This window comes from Acanthopagrus latus, chromosome 13 (genome assembly GCF_904848185.1).
Source record: "Acanthopagrus latus isolate v.2019 chromosome 13, fAcaLat1.1, whole genome shotgun sequence".
NCBI classification, from domain to species: domain Eukaryota; kingdom Metazoa; phylum Chordata; class Actinopteri; order Spariformes; family Sparidae; genus Acanthopagrus; species Acanthopagrus latus.
The window spans coordinates 26,655,565-26,671,639 of record NC_051051.1 but is presented as its reverse complement, the minus strand read 5'-3'; the positions used below and the strand labels follow the sequence as shown (position 1 = coordinate 26,671,639).

The 16,075-nt window shown below is 44.1% G+C and overlaps 1 protein-coding gene across 4 annotated transcripts in view; it reads right to left on the bottom strand.

Moving 5' to 3' along the window:
- Positions 1-16,075, bottom strand: part of LOC119030909 (rap1 GTPase-activating protein 2-like) — a 40,167-nt gene that overhangs the window by 2,606 nt on the left and 21,486 nt on the right. For 2 of the 4 annotated variants that reach the window (XM_037118865.1, XM_037118867.1), the window contains 22 exons: positions 11,012-11,096; positions 10,215-10,250; positions 9,404-9,451; positions 8,204-8,236; positions 7,853-8,113; positions 7,444-7,547; positions 6,605-6,683; positions 5,892-5,945; positions 5,684-5,767; positions 5,407-5,507; positions 4,462-4,591; positions 3,663-3,818; positions 3,504-3,575; positions 3,332-3,418; positions 2,874-3,020; positions 2,382-2,486; positions 2,214-2,305; positions 2,029-2,133; positions 1,289-1,376; positions 1,116-1,182; positions 655-725; positions 459-492 (listed from right to left, as the gene is read on the bottom strand). In XM_037118865.1, coding sequence (XP_036974760.1) covers positions 481-492; positions 655-725; positions 1,116-1,182; positions 1,289-1,376; positions 2,029-2,133; positions 2,214-2,305; positions 2,382-2,486; positions 2,874-3,020; positions 3,332-3,418; positions 3,504-3,575; positions 3,663-3,818; positions 4,462-4,591; positions 5,407-5,507; positions 5,684-5,767; positions 5,892-5,945; positions 6,605-6,683; positions 7,444-7,547; positions 7,853-8,113; positions 8,204-8,236; positions 9,404-9,451; positions 10,215-10,250; positions 11,012-11,096 — 2,017 coding nt within the window. In that variant the 3' untranslated portion in view covers positions 459-480. The remainder of the gene's footprint in view (positions 1-458; positions 493-654; positions 726-1,115; positions 1,183-1,288; positions 1,377-2,028; positions 2,134-2,213; positions 2,306-2,381; positions 2,487-2,873; positions 3,021-3,331; positions 3,419-3,503; positions 3,576-3,662; positions 3,819-4,461; positions 4,592-5,406; positions 5,508-5,683; positions 5,768-5,891; positions 5,946-6,604; positions 6,684-7,443; positions 7,548-7,852; positions 8,114-8,203; positions 8,237-9,403; positions 9,452-10,214; positions 10,251-11,011; positions 11,097-16,075) is intronic. The other 2 variants (XM_037118866.1, XM_037118868.1) reach the window with 1 other exon arrangement.

Below are 16,075 nucleotides of genomic sequence, written 5' to 3'. Positions count from 1 at the left end.
TGTGGACATGTACGCAGCCTTCTGTCTCCTCACCTTCACCTCAGAAACGACCACAGATGCTAGTTAGCTTGAAGCTATAATCTGATTCAGTGTCCCTTTCAAATAAATAACATAAATAATTATATTTAAGTGATGTTTGATTCTGACATTTAACTGTAGATACAAATATGGAAAATCTATTCAGCTCCGAGTCGCGTCTGCAGGTTTTTATTTCCACCAGCAGAAAAACATGTTTGTAGCCTGAGAGACGAAAACCAGGGAATCAAAAGTCTGAAGACTGAACTGATTCAGTCTGACAGTAAAACATCAACATTCACTGAGTAAGAGAATAAAAACAGGAGTGCACTGTAGCAGCGCTTGTTGTTTTTCTTACAGCATTTTAACAGATTTATAAACATCACATATATGATATATTTATATATATTTATATGTAAGAGCAGACATGATACTGTACACACCTCCCACTGCCGTCCTCACAGTTTAGTGGCCCTGCTGCAGACACACAGAGGAATCAGATCAGAAAACATCGGAGCTGTTAATCTGCCCGAAACACGAAGATTAACGAGAATCTGATCTGAACACAAACAGCTGAACATCTTCACTCAGATAAAAACACTGAAGATGGTTCAGCTGCATGGTGACGCTCAGACTTACTGCAGCCGAGTGACTCAGCTTATCAAAACGAAACTTCAGGTTCGACCTGGGAGAGTTTTTATTCTTCAACTCTGGAAGAAGAAAAGAAAACGTACAGTTTATTCTGACACGAACAGGAAGCTACAAACACATCAGAGGGGCGGCCATGTTGGATCCAGCCTGAACAACTCTGTGAAACCTGCACAGCTCTGAGATCAGTGAAGTGAAGTGAACAGCAGAAGAAGTACCCACATTTGAATATTTGTTATGAGTTGTTTTTCTGGAACATCATGTTCTAGAATCTCTTCTATAAATTTGTCTCAGCTGCATTAATTTACTCTTGAACTGACAGTGAAGTCGGTGGGAACTCAGGAGAATCAGCTATTAACAGCTCAGTGAGCAGGAACAAGTGGAGCCGTCCTGGGATGAAACAATATCTTGTCTTGTTATATTCTAAAATGAAGCAGGAAGTCAAAGTGAACCTGTTGGGCTGCGACAGACGATGAGCGGAGTTGAACTCTGACCTTCGACCGTCACAGCCTGGGCGAGCTGCAGAGAGAGAGAGAGAGAGAGAGAGCGAGGACACGTTGATAATAACACAGATTAATTAAAAGTGTCGTTTTCTTCTGCTGCAGTTCGTGTTGCGTCGACTCACCAGGTGTGATTCGTCAGCAGGGACGCTGAAGCTGCAGGTGCTGGACGTCGACCTGGAGATCTTACTGCTCTCCTTCTTCATCTGGATCCTGCAGAACACAACAGAACAATTCACTGACATCGAGCTGGATTCTGTCTGGACGTGTGGACCTGACGATGACCAGAGATGACGTATTCTTCACCCTCAGGCCAGAGGAAAGTTTCCTGTTACCATAGAGACGACTGAAGGGTTTGGCAGCAGTAATACTGAAGCTTTGTGATTGCAGGTCGGGTCGACCACCATCCCAGCGTGTCTGTACTGACGGGTCGGGAATGAGACTCAAGACTCAACTATGTCACCAACAGGAGGTTTAATGAAAAGTGTTGCACAGATTTTAAATTTCTATTGAGACAAACTCATCAAATGTGTTGCGAGCCCGACCAAAAAATATGACTTTAGTTTTTTTTATGTTTCATTTAGTTTTTTTTATATATAATTAATATTTTCATTCAGTGTTTTTAACTAAATCTCCACGAAAACATGAGAGGATTCACTTCCTATAAAACACCTGCAAGTCAGTAGTTTTTAGTTATTTATAATAATGGATGTGAAGGCACATTCAACATCTACAGGTCCGTTTGTCACAAAATGGGATTCAGATGGAGAGAAAGAAAGAAAGAAAGAAAGAAAGAAAGAAAGAAAGAAAGAAAGAAAGAAACAAACAAACAAACAAACAAAAGAAAGAAGCCTCAGCCTCACACCTGTCCCGTTGTCCCGCCTCTGGAGAGCTGGGATTGGACGGCAGCTCTGACCTCACCTCCAGTGTCGGGTGGCAGCTGTCGAAGCTCCTCTGCTCACTGAGGAGACTGAAGAAGAACAAAGCTTAGCTTAGCACAAAGACTGGAAGCAGGTGGAAACTGTTAGCCTCTGTCTGTCTGTCTGTCACCTCCTCGGGTTGTGTCTCTCCGTCTGACTGTCGACACTCAGCAGACGAGGAAAGATCCCTGAGCGTCTCTTCACCGGAGATTTGACGTTGTACTGAAACACAGAACGCATCAGTGAGTGACAGAGAAAGTCCTCCGGTCCTCCTCCGTGACCTCTGACCTCGGCTCACCTCAGCGCTGATGTGGGCCAGCCCCCCCCCACTGAGACTGGTGGGCAGACCGGCCCCGCCCCGCGACATGGTCTCCATGGAGACGCTCCGCCCTCGCATCGCCCTCTGACAGAGAGAGAGAGAGAGAGAGAGAGAGAGAGAGGAAGTGTTACCAACAGACACATTACTCATTAAAGTAATGTGATTACATTTGTCAGAACCAAGAGAAGTAACACTGACATCCCGGGGTCGACCTGCTCGCTGTCATACAGGAGCAAAGTCTGGGTTCAGCTCCAACAACAGGAGGAGCCGGGAATCGAACCATCAACCCTGTGAACCACCTGAATTCTGCTTCACCTGCACTGCTACGACCTCCATCTGCTCTCTGAGCTCGTCTCATATTCTGCTGCGAGTTTATGAGTCATATAAGATGCAGGAGGGTTAAATCTCCCTCAGGATCAATAAAGTATTCATGTTTTCTGGAGGCACACACACACACACACACACACACACCTTGATGGACTCCAGCAGACCTCCGTGGGCGTGTCCGTTCTCAGCTCGCCCCTCCTCCTCCAGACCTGAGGTCAATCCCAGCATGCACTGGGAGCGTCTCTGCAGCTCATCATGGAGGCTGTCCAGCAGGGCAGCCCGAGTTCGTTCCTACACACACACACACACACACACACACACACACACACACACACACACACACACACACACACACACACACACACACACACACACACACACACCATCAGGTATTATGTTTATAATACTCACTTCCTGTTCCCTCATCTCAGTGAGTTTATTGATGTGTGAAATCTAATTCAAGGTGAAAAAGTTACATTATGTTACTTCATTTACATTTTAATGCCAGTAAAGTTGAACAGGACTTGTACAGATGTTATTTTTCTGGCACAAACACTTCTAACAGAGTGTTTCTGCTCTCTGTTGTTTTCAGGTGTTTTTACCTCCAGGCGGGCGAAGCGGTCGCTCTTGTAACAGGCGAGCTCTGCGTTGATGAGTTTAGTGAGAAGAAACTCTCTGAACTCTGGACCCTGAACACACACAATAAGTCAAATATAAACACTCAGAAATACTTCATGACTCCACAGACTGACGCAAACCTCCACTTCCTCTCACCTTCCTAAAAACAGCTGGATGTGGGAGGGGCGGGCCAAACGGAGGTACGTCTTCTCGTGCTGTGACGGACACCTGTCAGTCACAACAGCCAGAAACACAGCATCACATTATTTTGCAAGCAGGCTAACATTAGCGCTAAACTTCAGGGCTTTGCTGTACCTTGTAGGAGGTGTTGTCCGAGCACGGCTCCTCCACCTGCACCAGGATGAAGGCGTGCAGGAAGTTGGAGGCGATCATGTCGGGGACGAACGGCGTGGCCTCTTCCTGGAACACCACCGCCACGATGTCATTTCCTATGTGGCGTTTCCTCTGGAGCTGAAGGAGAACCTCAACGTGTTACAACATGTAACGTTACTGGAGCCTCGTTACAGAAAAATGTTTGTCTCGCGTTTACAATGTACACGAGACTCCCTGTATCCATGACAACAGATGTCTCAATGTCATGAGAATAAAGAGGTTTAGCTGATGAGTTGGATCGATCGTGTTAGCTTATTTAACGTTGGTGTTAACTTCTCCAGAAAGCTCACATCAATGATGGCTTCACCAACAACAGACTAAAAATGATGTTAGCGTCTCTAAAAAGCGATCATAAATGCTTTTTCATCTTATTATAAATGAGGTTGTAGCTCTGAGGACTCGGCTGTGGTGATCTTGTCTTCTTGCTTCTTGTCAGTTCACGTTATTTCGTGTTACAACGTGACAACATGGACTCAGTGATGTCACAGCACATTCATGTCATCCTCTCACATTCTGCTAAATGTTAAATATGTAATGCTTTAATCATGTCACAATAATGTCATCCATGCTGTTCTCCATGCTGTGTTGTGCTGAGTCATGCTGAACCACATGGTGTCACGCTGACTCGTCTGTGTTGCTGCATCATGCTGCCGTGCTGTGTTGTGCTGAGTCATGTATGTTGCTCTCTCCTGATGGTTTATCGATGTTCGGTGCTGCCCACCTGCTGCGTGTCTCCCTCAGTGAAGGGCAGCTTGGTGGAGATGTGGAACATGATCTCCTGCTGTCTGTGGACGGTGTAGACGGACTGAGAACCCGTCTGACCGTGGGACACATCCAGACCTCCCCGAAACCTGCACAGAGCGAGAGAAGACACGATTCATCTCGTTCATATGACTTGTTTAGAATTCTGGCTTTCCGGATGATTTCTGTCTCCCTGCTGCAATCACTGAACTGCATTTTGGATTGTTGCAGAAAATAATATGTGACAAATGCAAGTTTCTGATCCGTCCAGGTTCTGTTGATCCAGATAATCTCCACAGATGAACATAAATTAACTGTGTAGCAGTAAGAAGCTAATGTTAGGCTACAAACAGACGACATCACGGTCACATGACTGAAACGTCTCCACCACTAAGAGTCTTACTGCACAATTACTATCCAGGTTTTCTATAAACTGATCAATGTACAAGTTGTAAAGTCAGAGTTAGAACAGTGTGGAACTAAAGTGGCCTGTAAAGACGGACTAGTGAGTAGATGAGTCTCCGTGTTGCTGTGAGGACGTTTAATGTCCCCGACAACCTCTGTAGTCTCATTCAGACACTTGTTAGCAACCGCTAACTGTTGTTAGCACATGAAGAGCTTCAGGATTAAACTGTGAGACATTAGATGATGATTTAATGTTGGAGAACTTAACGTGAATATGTTCAGCCTGTGGATTTCACACATTTAACTGATGACAGCAGCCATATTATATGACATCGAAGGTAAACACAGGTTTAACTAACTGGTCCATTCCATATAGTGTAGCAGAGACCTAGTGAGCCAACATCAACAGCACCTTGACTCTGTCTGAGTCTTAATGAGTGTGATGACTAACACCTGTGCTCACCTGACTGTTTAAGGTCAACATGGCTGCTGTGTATAGGTGTGATGTTTACGTCCTCACCCCTTGAAGTCCTGCAGCTCCACCGTGTCTCCGAGCAGCTGCAGGAACTCGGTGAAGGCCGGCGTCTCCTCGTTGTTCCTGAACAGCTCCTCCTCGGACACCTGACGGACATGTGACGACATACAGCCACGACGTGATCGTACCATCACACAGAGTTGCTTCGTCTCACACAAACAAAGACTTTTCATGTTGCAGAACAAACAACGGGGATTTTAAATCATTATAATATCAAATCAAACATCTCCTGCAGAAACAGACTGGACCTGTGAGTAGGTACCTGTCCAAATCTCTGGTAAATGACCCCGAACTTGAAGGTGTTGTTGACTTCATGCTCATCATAGTTTACTATCAGCTGAGACGCCTGATGACACAGACAGACAGGTTTGATAACATCAGTCCAACATGATCTCTTTAGTCGTTAAACAGAACACCTCTGAGGTGTTGTGTGTTGTTGTGTTGTGTTGTGTGTTGTGTGTTGAGCTCACCTTCGGGTAGAGGACGGGACTGAACCTCAGACCTGCTGCTTCGTCACACAGCAGCTTCAGGAGCAACAGAAACACAATCATAACCATGTTTTCACTCATGGAAACAAACACAGTCCACAGATATGATGCAACTTTACACTTCTTCAAGCTTCATTTTCAGTTCTATGCTGTGACAAAACTGTGCGTGTGTTCGTTACAAAAACCACTCATGGTAAGTTTCAGGAATACATCATATTTTGTCTTATGTCACCACAGACATGGCTGGAAAACGTCCCAACATCTCATTTAATAATATCCAGCAGTTTCATCTTGTTGGAACGTCGTCTCACACAGAGTCTCAGCAGCATTCTGCTGATCTGATACGTATGAAACATAGAAATGTAACATATCTGTGGTTTGCAGAAACTATGTCAACATGTAGTTTCATAAAGGTAAGCTGGTCGCAGGTGAGTGGCCGGACAAAGAGCCAATCAGAGACCCTGGATGAAACTGTTAGACTGACGCTTCTTCACCACAACCAGCACCTGGGTCGATGTCAAAGCCTCAACATGAACCAGAACTGTTGTGACGTACAGAGAAAACTCCAAATAATCAATTTTTTGTGATATGTGTTATATTTTAGTGTAATTCATTGATTTTTCATGTTTTAATACTGCTTTATCTTTAGCTGTGTGTGTGTGTGTGTGTGTGTGTGTGTGTGTGTGTGTGTGTACCTTGGCTAGCTCTGGCACACTGGGGATCTCAGGCAGCTCAGTCAGTGACAATCTGTGGTAGACGCTTTTCAACCGACACCTGAAGGGACAGAAGAAACAAAACCTCAGAGACCAGAACCAGAACCAGACGGGCAACAAGCGAAAAGTGTTTCAGACAGGTCCAAAGAAAAAACTTGGAACTTACAGACACAGAAAGAAGAACAACAAATGCAGCATGTTGCAGCTTAATGTCATCAGACCTTTATTCAGTATTCTCTGGCCTCGGGGCCTCTGCCAGGGCTCGAGTGTGTGTGTGTGTGTGTGTGTGTGTGTGTGTGTGTGTGTGTGTGTGTGTGTGTGTGTGTGTGTGTCTCAGTGTTACTGGTCCACCCAGTCCGGTCCACACTGTACTCTGCAGTGTTTCCTCCCAGATTAAATCATTGTTTTTGTACAATATTACCTTAAAATGACTCCTGTATTCAGTTTATCTCCTCCTGCCTTGTTTGTTTCAGTCTCAGAACCCAGACGCACATTTAAAAAATGGAATAAGTCGATCACAGCTTGTGTGTGAGTCTTTGGCAGCGAGTCGGTTGGAGCAGGTGGAAACAGAAGTGAGCACAGTCGTCTATTTTTATCATATCATATGTTATCATTTATTTATTTCTGCTGGTCTGTGAGCGAAGGCAGCAGCTCTGAGCCTGTTTGGAGGCAGAACGTGACACCTGTACCTGAACACGTGCACCTGCAGTGGTAATCAGGGGTTTCATGAACCCACCCACCCCTGCTGGGGTCCCGCAGTATAGTTTGATGACATCATGATGAAGTGTGGGATCATGGGAGTTGTTGTTGTGAATGTGTACCTGATGATGACATGTAGAGTCTCCTGGTCCTTCTCTTCTTCATGCCTCACAGACAGCAGAAGGTTTCCCAGATTGCAGGATGAGCAAGAGAAGTTTAAATGTTCCTGAGAGGGGAGAGAGAGAGGAGGGAGGGAGGGAAGGAGGAGGGGAGAGACAGAGAGAAACAGAGAGAAACAGAGAGGGGGAGAGAAACAGAGAGAAACAGAGAGGGGGAGAGAGAAACAGAGAGAAACAGAGAGAAACAGAGAGGGGGAGAGAAACAGAGAGGGGGAGAGAAACAGAGAGGGGGAGAGAGAAACAGAGAGGGGGAGAGAGAAACAGAGAGAAACAGAGAGGGGGAGGGGGAGAAATTCAGCTTCAGTAAAGTTTCCTGCACTGATCGATGACTCTGCAGGTTTAACATCCTCACCCTGCCCAAAAAGTGCTTCCTGTACGCCCGTGCAGCGCCACTAATCTCCTCCAGCTGATACCCATAATCCCCTGGGGGTCTGTCGTCTTCCTCTCTTCCTCCCAGTACTCCACCCTCTTCCTCACCCTCCTCACCCTCCTCTTTGGTCTCCAGAGAGGCGGGAGGAGGTGCAGGAGGCGGAGGAGCCTCAGGATCCTCGATCCAGTAACCTCCGAACTCAGGCAGGATGACCTGAGGGTACGGCCCCCCCCTCTCCAACACCTGCAACACACACACACACACACACACACACTGTAACAGGAGTCTGCGATCGATCATTAAGATGTTCACGATGCTGAGGTTCATTCTCACCTCCTCGATCCTCGGATAAGGAATGTAGTCGTCCTGAAAGAGACACAGAAAAGTTACACACAATAAAATACACACACACACACGCGCACACACACACACACACACACACACACACACACACACACACACACACACACACACACAGGTGAATGAACTGCGTGATTGATGATGATGATGATGATGATGGTGCTTTGTGAGGTTGAGGGGCCGGAGAAGAGAATCTGGATGAAACTGTAACGGAGCAGCAGAACCTTGTGTGGACCTTTGAATCTTTCTTTCTCAAGAACCTGAACCACCTGAGACCTCTCTGATCGGACTATGGATCAAACTGACCAGTCACAACAAACACACAAACATATCAAGTGTCCTGACCTCTCACACCATAAACTGTTTCTTGGGATGTGAAATCACAAACAGTCAGAGGAAAGTTTGAGGAATAATTCCTCTTCACAGTTGATGTGATTCTGTTGGGTTCTAATCACAGTGAAGAGGTCTGCAGCTGAGAATGAAGGAGTCGGGATCAGAGTCAACTCTCAGACCGGTGTTCAGTACCAGAAAACGTCCTCCAGTGAGTTGCTGCAGGTTGACAGGAGGATCAGTACAGCAGTGGCAGTAATGAAGACACTGGACCAGACGGTTGTAGTGAAGATTTCATCTCACAAGCTTCAGGTAGTGACTGAAAGATGGACGATACAGTTACAGACTGAGACAGGTTGAGGAGCTCAGACATCCCGAAGGAGCTCATGTCCCAGGAGGAGGTGATTCAACAAGATCTTCCTGTGAAATCTTCTTGTGGAGGTTTTCAGGCATGTCCAGGTGTAAGGAGAACAAACATCTGGATCCTCCAGGAGGAGCCAGAGAGGTACGATAAACATCTGGACGAACTGCTGGACCCCGAATAAGAGGCAGAAAATGGATAAAATTCCTTTCAGCAGGACAAAGTCCAAGACTGAACTAATACAGTTACCCTCAAGATACACCAGAGACAAAACTGCTACCAGCTCCGTCTCTAATCAGTCCAATCTCAAATATCAATAGTCTGTAATGAGCATGAACTAAATCTCTTGCAGGTTCTCTCTCATATTAAAGGCTCCTCTGACGGCACAGAGACCCTGAATCTGTCTCTGTTTGAACACGAGCGAACGATGAGATGAAGCGATAAATGAGGATGAATGAGGACAGACAGATGGACAGACGTGCCTTCTGTCTCTGAGGGATCGTCTTCATCTCTGCAGCTTCTGGCACCTGCTGCATCAGCGATGGGGAGAGAAGACAGTGTTCAGATGATCTGAGGCCTGCAGACACATTTCTACCGGCTGACGACCTCACGTGGCGGCAAACACACGACACTTGTTAGAGGATACAGTCAGTGTTGGTTTGTTCTGCAGTTTCGCTTCTTCCAGAATGATCCACAACAGAACTAACGACTCATTCAGGGACAAAGTAAACCCAATGAATCTGACTCCATCACCGAGCCGACTGCCGAACCAGGATTTAAAAACAGATCAGAACTGAAACTAAGAGGGAAAATATGTAAAGTGTGTCATTAAGTTTAAGAAAAAAACACTGAATAGTGTGATTACAAAAACACTGGGAGACGATCCGCAAAGGAAGAAAAATACTGTGACATTTAGCTGTTTCTCGTTTTTTATGTTATGTGTGAAGACATCAATATTTCTGTCACCGTTTCTCCTGAATCACTTCGTTTATTCTGCCAGAAGCAAAATGAATATTGAATAAATTTGTCTGTTATTGTCGGAGGAGGAGAAACTTTTCAAAGAAGATAAAAGTTTATCAGACGACATCTTTAAATGTTCATTTGTCGCCCGGTAAGAAAAACATAATCTACACACACACACACACACACACACACACACACACACACACACACACACACACACACACACACACACACACACACACACACAGCTGTTACCTTAGCAGCTTTCATAACAGCAAAGACAATTTTCAACAAACTGATGAGTTTCTGTGACACAGCTGAAATTCTTACCTCCATCTTGTCCATCATGTCAAAGAAATGAGCCGACTGGAGACAGAACGAGAGAGACGAGCGTTAATGTCGGGTTTGTTTTGAACGTGTTCATGCTCTCGTATTTCTGTGAGGACTCATTTGAGTTTTAACCTCAGTATGTTCAGAGGTTTACATCACTCAGACGGTTATCTGACGTTAAAACTTGCTTTCAGGATTTAAGTTTAGATGAATGGTTTTCATACAGACACAATAAATTGTCTTATCAGAAGCTTGAGTGTCTTCAGGAAAAGTAAAAAAGTGTTTTTTTATCTGTTAAGTTGGATTAAGTTTTCTGTTTGTTTCTCCTTTATTCTGAAAAATATATCTTTTAAAAATGTAAAATATTTTACTTTTCTGTCTTTGTTTGCTGCTGATTCTATTACTTTATCTTGCCTTCATGTTTACTTCACAGTGCTGCCAATGTAATGAACACATTTAACCAATAAAATGTAATATAATAAACTTGAGAGTTTGAGATCTTGTTTCCTTGATGCAGCTGTTTATGAAAACACTCATGGAAAGATTTTATTCAGAGACATTCTCTCTCCCAGAGCCGCAGCAGCAGGTTGGATCTCTATCAGTGTCTAATATTCTTTTAAATACATGAAACTTAAGGGACTTATGGATGCTTTTAATGTGAAACATCTGTGCAGGAAATGAGCATCAGGTGACAGCTGAAAACTGAAATTGTGATTCTATGAAATAAAAGCCTCTCTTTAATACAAGCCTGTGTGTGTGTGTGTGTGTGTGTGTGTGTGTGTGTGTGTGTGTGTTACCTTCATGGTGGGGGGTGCGGTGCGGGGGGGCGAGGGGGGGCAGTCTGTGACGGGGACATTGGAGATGTTCAGGAGCTCCTGTTTGCTGAAAGAACAACAAAACAACAACAACCATCATCATCAGTTACTGGTCCGGTGTGGCGCAGTGCATTCTGGGTGTTGTAGGTTTTTTACCTTTTTTGAACAGGACAACATTTTGTCTCTCGTCTCTCGTGAAATACTTCTTTAGTCTGATTGAATTTAACAATCATAATAATATTAACAGCAGCCTCATAATTCACTGTTAAAACTCTGCAATGTTAATTCAACAAATCTGCTTTAAATCATGTTTCGTTTCCTTCATGAAAACCTGATAATTTATGATGATGATGATGTCTTTGTATCTCTGGAGCGCTGGCTCTTAATCAACTGTTAACTGAACTATGATTTTTGTTTACTCACAACATGCAGAGAAATATTACAAGCTGCCAGCAGACATGTTTGTGTTCGAGCTGCCGTGAAACTGTGATTAAGAACAGCAAAAAACTCAACAGTGTCCAACAGCTGCCATCGCTCCACGACACATCTATCACAACACACCTCCTGTACTGTGTGTGTGTGTGTGTGTGTGTGTGTCCTGATCTATCAGAGTTACGCATCATTATATTTGTCACAGAGGAGCGATGAGTCTGTCTCTAAAGATAGAGCTCCAATCTGTCAGGAGCCTCCACACGATCAGCTGTAGATGACTTCATGCTCAGCACGCACACACACACACGCACACACACACACACACACTAGAAAACTACTCATTTCCTGTGCCCTCAGGAGATTGGCCTGGTTGCCATGGTTTCTCCAGGTGTCCAAAAATGAAGACATCAACCTGGACTAAACTTCTGCAGGAGCAGCCAATCAGGTCGTGTCGTCCGTGTCGACTCAGACTTGGATTATTATTAGTATTTATTGATGACTCATGATTGGATACGGACCTGAACAGCGACTCATGCCTGAACGTTGAATGCTGAGTCATACTGACGACTTGTACGATGACTCAGGTTTACATTTCTACTGTTTAGAAACTGCTGACTCATGCCGGAGTATCACTGACTTGGATATGAATATTGATGACTCAGCTTTGACATATATATTGATGACTCATGATTTGGAGCTGAACATCGATGAGTCAATAAACAATACGACTTAAAGATCTCTGCTGCTGGTCCCTCGTGTCTGTGACCTCAGGCCTCAGGTGTTAACTTACATACTGGACCATGATTGGCTCCAAACTAGCTGTGATGTCATCGATCCTGCAGGTTCGTACAGGTGTTGAAAATGAGAACTTTGGTGAAACATTTCTCAGATGAAGGAGAGAAGAAACACTGAAGAAACATCAGGAAGAAAAACTTGATTAACGAACTGTTTGTACTTTAGTCTTCATGTTCTCTGTCCCTCCTGTGAGTCTCTTAGTTTCTCTTGTGAATCCAAATTAATTTAACCAAACTGACATTTCCACTGAAAAGAGATAAAACTGGAGCTGCCAGAGGGCCGGAGGCCACACAGGGAGGCAGTGACCTTGTGTAAGACTGTGTGTGTGTGTGTGTGTGTGTGTGTGTGTGCTGCATAAAAAAAGCTTTCTTTATGTCTTCAGAACATATTTTTAACCATCTTCACTACGATCCTTGAACAGACGCCATCCTGAGATAAACCTTATGATATCTGTAGTCCGTATCTGAATCAAGTGTCTCAGTGTCTTAGTTCAAATGTCTTTAATATCAGCAGGACAGTTTTATATTTTCTGCTAATTGTTTATCTGTCCAGACTGGACTTGACTGTTCTGGTTCTGGTTCCCTCTCTGGGAGAAAAGGCTGCAAAAATCCAGACAGACACATTTAGAGACGAGCTGGTGAACATGGAGGAGCATTAAGTGATTAAAGAGATATTTCCCCCAGGAGGTGGTGGAGACCAAAAACAGAGCAAAAAGAGTGAAAGATTCACTGAAAGAAACACTCCCAAACCACAGACGTCTTACTGATGTATTATTATATAGTTTTAATATATAGAATCTTCAATACTACTTCAGCTGGCCAACCAACCAACAAAACAACCAACAAAACAACATCCAACATCCACGAGGACCTGAGGACCTCGTGGATGTTGGTGAAACCAGTCCAGCTGTCTCTGATACAGAACTAACAATTATTACCATGACCTGGATGACTGACTACCTTCATCAACAACAAAATAACCAACCAATCAACCATAAAACAACTAATCAATCAACCAATGACAAAAACAATCAACAAAGACACGTGAACACTTACCCTCTCTGTGAGGTAACAAATGGAGATTCTAACATAGATTTAGTTTTGTTTTAACTTCTCCTGATTGTAACTTCTTCATTATTTTGTTTCTTTTGACTTCAGAGGCCTTTTATTCTTCACACTTTCATGTAGGAAATTATTTGACATGTTTGTTCTGCCTCTCTATGTTTTTGTTCCCCAGGTTGTAGATAATGTTCATAATGCCTCAAATAGAGTAAAGAATCGTGTTCACATATTTCACTTCTTTATTTCACTATTTCTTTATTTTAACAGGCAAAATGATCAATTAATAAGTTTATAGTCTCAGTTTCATGTTAAACCATGTTAACTTTACCTTTACTGACAAAACTAAACTTTTGATACAGAGCTATTTGTTGTATATTTCTGTAACATGTATTTGATCTTGTTATGTGTCCACACGCAGCTCTGTTAGGACCTCTGTTAGATTTCCACAACATCTGTTGTACAAGCTTGCGGCCGCGGCTTTCTGTCCTGACTGTAGATCATTTGTTTTTATTTATAACTACTAGTCTACCAGAAAATCGGACACGGTTTTAAAATCCTGAGGGAGCTCAGAGCTCGATGAGCGAACACAAAGGTCACCGAGGCGAGAAGGAGACGAGAACAGAGGACGGAGAGGAGGGAGGCAAGAAACCTGCTGAGAGAGAGAAGGTCAGGAGAGTGTGTGTGTGCGTGTGTGTGTGTGTGTGTGTGTGTGTGTGTGCACGCGCGTCTGCGGCCCAAAATGGAGGTGGTTGTACCTGCGTCCTTCATGATATAACCAGACGATACAGACGTTTTACATTTTATGTTCAGTATGAAATAATGTCAACATTTGTTTGTTTGTTTGTTTGTTTGTGTGTTTGTTTGTTTGTGTGTGTGTTTGAAATGAGACCCGCTGAACTCGACTCTCAGCTGGTTCGTTATCTCTGCTGACAGCTGCGTGTCACAGCAGATCACATCATCTCCTACGAACACACACACACGTTAACATGTTACACTCGATGTCAAACGCTCCTGCGGGCCTTTCCCACAATGCAACATGCCTCCGGAGTCTGTCAATGCAAACTATAAGTTCACAACACTTTCAACTCGAGTCCGGAGACAAAAACAACAACAGAACCCACATCTGTCCACCGCAGGACCTTCACGGAGAACCAAGAAACTAACTGAGAGTGAGTCCTGATGAAACAGTAGCTGTTTTTAGACAGAGCAGCAAGCCGCCAATTTGCCCGTCATTTTGGCGGCTTGGTCCGCGGTTTTAGACAGAGGGCGGCAAATTGGGAGTCTGTTTTGGTCCGCCGATTTTCCACCTCGGAGGGAACATTTATTTCCGCCTCGCCTGGTATCTAAAAATGAGGAAGAAATGTGCCGGCCTCTGTGTGAGGTGGGCGGAGGTGTCAATGACCTGCACTGTTCTGCGACCCACAGCCGGGGAGTTTTAAAACCAGGAAACAGCTGATCACAGCAGTCAGTCCATCACTTCATCTGCAGACGTCAAGATGAACAACTGGACAGCTGCTGAGATCCAGGAGATGCAGCGTCTCCTCGTCTCTGTGGCTGTTTGGTTGTGTTAGCAAGCTAAGGACGGTCGCTACTTAAAAGCCCCCCGCTTATTTTGAAGACAAATTTGTTGTCACTGTTCACAGCCCAACTTCAAGCTTCGCGTCACGTCACATGTTTAGGCCTACCTCAGAGGCGGCTTTGGGAAAAGGAGGAATATTACACCTCTGTTTTAGAAAGACAGGCCAGCACACTGCCGCCCTTACCTTGGAGCAAATGTGCCATCTTTTCTATCTAAAAAGGTCTCGTGACATCATCATGTAACGTCCTTGCAGCTGAAACACAAACATTTACTGCTCATACATTGAAAACCAGATCCAGCAGGACGTCTTTTCAGTTTCATCTGCACTCTGCTGGAGAACCACCAGGAAATTCTCCTGCATGTAAAACATCATGAAAAATGTACGTGTGATTTGTTTTTTGCCCGCTGGGCTGCGAAACATCAAAGCTCTCATTAAAATGTAAATTTAACCCTCAACTCTCTGAATGTGACACACTTCAGCTGCCTCCTGCTCCGACTCTGCCGTGTGACATGTTTCAGCACTTATTTTAATTACTTTTGAGAAACTGATCATCATATTCAAAATAATTCATCAGTTTTCTTCAAGGCAGCTTTTCATTTAGCTTCTATTAAAACCAACCCAGAGACTTTATTAACAAACCAGACTGATCACACTGACGGAGAATAACAATCCCTCTGTAAAGCCTCTAATGCCCGGGGTTTACTTCATGTTATAATAAAAATAGTGATAATACCAATACTACTAATAATAAATGTTGTCTATAAAGCAGTTTTGGGCCAGACAGAACCGGTATCTGCAGCAGCAACAAGTCCATAACTTCTCAGATTGACCTCTAGTGGTGACATCCTCTATTATCAGTTCTCAGTCCTGTAACACACCTGTAAACACACCTGACAACACACCTGTAAATACACCTGACGACACAGCAGGCATCAGCGTGTTGCTGTAAACAGGAAGACTCTTGTTTAATAATCAGTCAGCAGCTGTTCTTGTCTCTTTTCCATCGTCGTTTCATAAATGTCTGTTTGCGTCTCTATAAATAACCATGAAGTTCTGAAGATCTTTTAATTGTTCACATTCATCTCACGTTATCACGCCTCGTCAATCACTGTATTAATTGGCTGTGATTGACAGATTGTTAGTAACTGATGTTGTGTTTCTAAAAGCTGTCAGGTAAT